We start from the raw sequence: 6000 nt of genomic DNA, 5'->3' as shown, positions 1-6000 counted from the left end.
CATTGCTAGTTGCAAATCTGAAACACCTCAGAGAGTGCTGGAAGATTCTGTATCCCCTGTCCCCCCAAAATCCAGCAGCATGGAGGCTTTCAGAGTACAAACTCAAAAAATACAGTATTTCCAGGGCAGCATTTTAAGTTTCAGAAAACTCAAAGAGAACACAAATGAAACAGACTAGAATCAGGAATGTCAAAGTGATGGCTCTCAAAAATCAATTTGGAAGCAGATCTGCCAACACAAGATCATGGTCAACTGGACCCTAACCCCGAAGAGGAGAGAGGAGGACTGGCTCCCTCCTTCTGCCCTGCCCCTGGCGTTGCTAAGGCAGCTACAGTGGCAGAAAGAAGTCAAAAGCTCAGGTACAGTGAAGGTCTGTCTTCCTGAGGCAGTGGGAGAGACCCACATCACTTGAGACTGGTGTGGAGAGGATTCTGCGAGGACTTGTGCTTTAGGAAAACTAAAGAGGCCAAAATGAAACGTGAGCTAAACCTGACCCCGATGGCTAGGAACTTGGTCCCCTCACATCAGCAGCCTGGGAGAGCAGTGGTTGGCGCTGGGGAACAAGGAGGCTGGAGAGTATTTTCAGGGACTGTTAGCTGCTCAGTGTGGGTGGTCTGGGAGAAGAATACCCATCGAAATTAAGGTATTTCTATAGGTGCTAGAAATGGACTGTCCCCACTTATGGCAGCATAAGATTTCTTGGCTAACGGGGACCAGAAGGGGGAAGAAAGTAGGCTTTGGATTTTGTTACTAATTGACAGGAGTCTAGTTAAAAGTTGAGAACTTCATGAAACTCAGCATGTCAGACTCAATCCATCAGTAAGAAGCAAACTTCAACTTACTTATTAGGCACACATGAAAGCTCTACCCACATACATGTTTGGAAAGACCAGATTGGAAAATATGATGGACGGACTCTTCCAAAAGGAGTAATGATCTATGTTTTGGGAGTTTGGGGAGCTGGTGAACTGGACTCTGTGGTCTGCTGTTAGGGGCCTCCGTGGGTGGATGCCTAACTGGCTGTAGCATCTGGAGCCAGTAGCAACAGTGACAGGTTAGTAGAGGCAGCCTTTGCTGTGGACGGCATTCCGGTCCCCTCTGTGAGCAGCGGCCTGGTCCTCTTTCCTCAGCTCTAACTACAGTTTGGAAAAGGCGATCTTAGTTTAGAAGAGGACTTCCCTCTGCTTGGATGGCACAAGTGGAAGAAACCCTTGTCTACAGATACTTAACCTCTAAATGCCACAAGCAGGCCACTTTGCATGGCTTTCTGAAGTAGCTGAGTGATCCAAAGTGGCTTTGAACAAGAGTAAGGCCAGGAAGACCGGACCCGAGATGAGGTGTTTGGGTCCTTTGCGACCACTCATGCTGTTGAGGGCGAGAGGTGTTGAAAGAGCCTCCAGGCCACTTGAGGAAATTCTCTGGTTTGGCTGTGACTTTGCCTTAAACTTCTATAGTGGAAGAGTTTGAATTCCTGTTACACTATAAGATTGTCTTCATACCAGTGGATTCTCTGGACGCAAGTTAAAGCTTTTTGGGCAAGGAAAAATAATTCCAGATGACATTGTGACAGAATGCTGCAGTAAAATGATCCCTAGATAATTTTCCTATATGCTTAAAGGAGACACATGAGAGCCTTCAACTCTGTTTTCTTTTTTTCTTCTTCTTCTTTTTTTTTTTTTTTAAATCTGTCACTCTAACTTAGCATCAAGGCCAAGGCCATAGGAAAAGAAAAGCCTCTCACATCTGACACCTGCTTCCCTGGCAAACACAAATAAGAAGACGTGCATTGTTGTCCCAGAGCTGGCGAAACCCATCTCAAGTCACTCAGTTACAAAGGGAGCCCTCATTCAGATGCCAGCCATATAAGCTCAGCTATCCCGACAGTTCAGCTGAGTGAGGTTGTGCTTTAGAATGAAAGCCCAAGGAGGAGGGGGATCTGCCTGGCAATTCTCCATCCCCTGCCTGGTCACACTGTGCCCCAGTGGCCCTCACCAGCCAGTCACTGAACAGCAAGGAAACTACAATGACAATGGAGAGAAGGAAGAGAAGCTGGCCCATTCACAGAGCTCTGGATGATACCCGTGGTCCTAAGTAGGAAAAGTTAATTTCCCCAAACCCCTCTCTTCAAGTCCTCTCAAGTAAAACCTTAGGACTGTGACCCAGCTGTTTCTACCTGCAAGTGCCTTAGATGCTAGGTTCAAACAAACAGTCTGAAAGCAGATGAAGTGGTCTTCGAGATGACCTAGGGTGATGTAATGGCTTAAGACAGGGGATGTGAACCATTACTTCATCTTAGGACTTGCCCATACATACAGTATGAATGAGAGCTGCTGGGGATGAGAAACTGGGTCTCCTGGACCCTAGTTCCATAAGACCATGGGAAGCAAGAAACCTCTTCAGGTATATTTCAGATATGTATCATAGTCAAACAGCAGGTACCTTGTAAGTGGAAAACACTGCAGAGAGGTTAAAAGTACGGTAGTGAGAAACAACTATATTCATTCTGCTACAGAATCACTGGTTTAAGGTAACTGCAGGAAAGATGAAGAACTTCCCCAAGGCTATGAAACTCCCTTGTAGCAGAGATTCAGAGGATTGACACTTTTTTTCCCCAAGCTATATAATTATAATTTAATTGGAATCAACATTTTTGAATTGTCTGGGACAAAGGGAATATAGTGAAGAAATGTACTTTCTCCCTTGCATTTTAAAAATGTAATTCCAACCACAGAATTATCTAGACCTATGCAATTTATATCCTTAACTTGATTTTAGAACAGAATATTCAAATACTCTAAAAAATGAGCCTTGTTTTAGTCCAAATAAGACATTAATGGCAAGAAGACAATTCACTTCATTATCAGAAATGAAGGACTTTGGGAAGAAAAGCGAGAAAGCCCAGAGGAAGGAAAAAAGATGACCCACATAAAGACAGCTCCCTCGTTCATTAGCCAGTTGGCATCTCCACATTCAGTGCCTCTGTGCTCCCATTCAAGTCTAGACAAGAATCTTCCTGTACGGCTGCTACAGTCACGTTCTCATTTCCATGCTGGGGAGCTCAGTGCTTGAATAAAGAGCTTCAGTTGATTTCATGTGAACCAAAATGGAATGCAAGTGCTATTCAGAGTTACACATTAAGGAGATTTCAGCTGGGAGAAGCATCCCCTGCCAAGTTCTGGGGGTAGAATTCTGGTAGTATAGTAACAAAGGCTGTGTCCCAGGCCTGCAGGGCATTCCAGAGTTGTTGGACAGACCTGGATCCAAGGATAGACCCTCACCTCCTTCCATGTGAGTGACAAGGGGACTGAGTTTTTTTCTGTGTGTGTGTGTGTGGGGGGTACCTGGCCCATTGCTTTGTCAGTATGTGGACAGATGTGGCCTCAGGCAAATAAGGAAGCCCCTCACTTCCAGAGATGTTGACTCAATTGTTACATTACTGGCCCCAAATCCTGAGGAATGGAGGCAGTAGCACAAACTATGTCTATAAAGCTTCTAGAACACAACTGTGGTTGAGGAGAGGGGAAACTGGCAGAGGAGCTGTCTTCCAAACTGAGACATGGATGATAAAGTGCCAATCTGTGTTAGAAGAACATGCAGCGGAGAAATGACAACTTGGAGGGTATATGACAGAATTTGGTTACAGTTTTAGAAACTACAACAAAGCAAAGCAGAGACCACAGGAATCTCTGTCTTTTGAAGGAATGGCCATTGGTGATTTATGATGTTACAGGATGATCTGGTGATTGTCAGAAAACAACTTCTTCAACTTACAGACATACTGTCACAGTCAGCGGGGCCAATGCCTCGTCTACCTCCACCTGTGGCCCTGAGGGCTGACTTTCAGGTGCTCAGGTGGCTCCCTTAAACATCCACACAAGCCACTAGCTATATTCCAGTCTGTCCTGGAGCCAAAGGAGATGAAACAGAAAATACTTAAAAGAAAACAAACAATATTCAGGCAATTCATTTATAGCTCAGTTTAGTTCTAGATAGCAACTGATGATTTTTCAAAGTGCAGGGTTCTTAGAAATTCAAGTACTCTTGCATTAGAGAAAAGGGGTACTTGAACCCTAGAGTGATATGTCTACTTGAGAAGACATTTGGGAAAGATCTAACCAACAGACAACACATAAAAGATATTTAATTAAAAAGCTGGTTTCAAATTAACACCCTCTTCAGCTGGAAATATATTTCTCTAAACTCAGGTCCAATTTTTGAATTGTTTGGTAGCAAAATCCAGAATAAGAGGGATATGTGTTAAAAAAAAAAACAACCTAAAATATGAGTGAGTGCTTAAAGACACTCACCATCACCTTTTCATGTGAAATACGAAACGGGGAAGGGCAGGAAAAGGCAAACAGCAAGTGCATGGCTGGCCTAGGGAAGGGACTCCCAGGCTCCCCGGGAGGGGTGTTCTCGCAAACCTCAGTACGCTGAGTTTGTCATTGAACTTCAGAACTGGTGGTGGTCTCGGCAATCTACCTGGTCCAAGTCCCTCATTTCATGAGGAAGGGGATCAAGTCCAGAGGGACTTATTCAGGGTCATATAGCCGGGGAGAAGCAGAGCCGGGGCTCAGCCCAAGTGCCCACTCCCACCCAGGGCTTTTTTGGGGGCGCCACACTGAGACCATACACAGGGCAGCCACAAGACAGGGCTTGCTGCTCTGGAGACTCCTGGAAGCCGAGAGACATTATGGACTACATATTTCAATAGAACAAGCCACCAAGAGGATTTCAAGGTGCTGCAGTACGGTGTTTTCCCAGTTTGCCTGCTGATGAGAATCCCCTGGGGCACTTGTCAAAAATGAAAATCCCCGGGCCCTTCCCAGATCCACTGAGTCGGGCTCTGAGGGGAGGGACCCGGGAGGCTGACTTTTTGCCCAAGTGCCCCATGCAAGTCTCAGCAGCACAAGGTGCAAGGGAACAGTCTCAGGAGACGGCAAAGGAGAAACATTGGCTTGTGACTCAACGGACTTTCCTTTGCCATTTCAGAGACCACATTTTGCCCAGCAGGCCTCAAGCTTTTGGAGCAAGCGTCACGCTGATTGATAGCTTCAACATTTATATGCAGTGCTGCTCTCTTGTCAGGGTCTACACCGGGACATAACAGCCATCACGCAATCACATCCATCCATCCTTGACTGTTCTCAGGGAAAGGCCTTTTGATTGGCAAAGCAAAAGTGCTGTTCAGACACATTTTTAATAGGGAAACTAGTGTAATCGGCTTGAAAGCAATCAGATGTTGAAACTGGACAGGAGAGTTGAGAATCCTGTCGCTTGTCACCATGGCTAACAATGCAACGGAGAAAACCGTAACTACGCACGGAAATAGCCTGAAGCTCCCAGGAAGAGCCACCTACTTGAGACAGGTTGCATGGTGAGGCCCCCCTAGGACTAATGGTGTGAGGTCAGATCCAGGTCACTTTGGGAGATGGGAGACCTGAAAGAGCCAGCGAGGGGGCGCGGGTTCCAGAGGAGGGTTGCTGGAGCACGCCAGAGTCCGGAGCCTCATTCTAGCTCAGCCTCCACCTGCTCCGTGTCAGAGCACTGGGACTTGTTCCGTTCCCATTGGCAAATGGCATTGGCATACTCCACCACCAGCTTATCCATCCATGTCAGGGGCTCGGGGAACAGCACGGAGCCCTCGAAGAAGCCCAGGTGGCCCCCATGCAGAGGCAGCACAAACATGACATTCTCCCGTTTCTCTGCAGGGGAGAGATAGCCCGATTACTGCACTGTATTACTGTCTAAGACAAGAGAGCAAAAGTGAGCTGGCTGAGTGGCCTGGGCTTTCCTCCCAGATAAAAGACACTTAAGTGGACATTCAACCTATGTTCACTCTGCCTTGCCTACCTAAGTGGGCATCTAAGTCAGAGGGACCTTGTCTGTTTGGGAGCCTGCTCACCTTCGTTGTAGAATGGACCCCCAAATGGGCTGAATGGTAGAACACTTGCCTAGCAGTTGCAAAGCCCCTGAGTTCAATCTCCAGTACACAAAAAT

At 46.5% G+C, this 6000-nt stretch overlaps 1 protein-coding gene across 1 annotated transcript in view; it reads right to left on the bottom strand.

The window, feature by feature from the left end:
* Positions 1–1612: 1612 nt before the first annotated feature.
* The window catches only part of Abhd2 (abhydrolase domain containing 2, acylglycerol lipase), a 112710-nt gene continuing 108322 nt past the window's right edge, over positions 1613–6000 (bottom strand). The window contains exon 11 of the mRNA XM_045145076.1: positions 1613–5705. Within this exon, the coding sequence (XP_045001011.1) occupies positions 5509–5705 (197 nt within the window). The 3' untranslated portion in view covers positions 1613–5508. The remainder of the gene's footprint in view (positions 5706–6000) is intronic.

The sequence above is a fragment of the Jaculus jaculus genome, chromosome 3 (assembly GCF_020740685.1).
Source record: "Jaculus jaculus isolate mJacJac1 chromosome 3, mJacJac1.mat.Y.cur, whole genome shotgun sequence".
NCBI classification, from domain to species: domain Eukaryota; kingdom Metazoa; phylum Chordata; class Mammalia; order Rodentia; family Dipodidae; genus Jaculus; species Jaculus jaculus.
The sequence above is the reverse complement of the archived record's forward strand: the minus strand, read 5'-3'. Positions and strand labels throughout refer to the sequence as shown.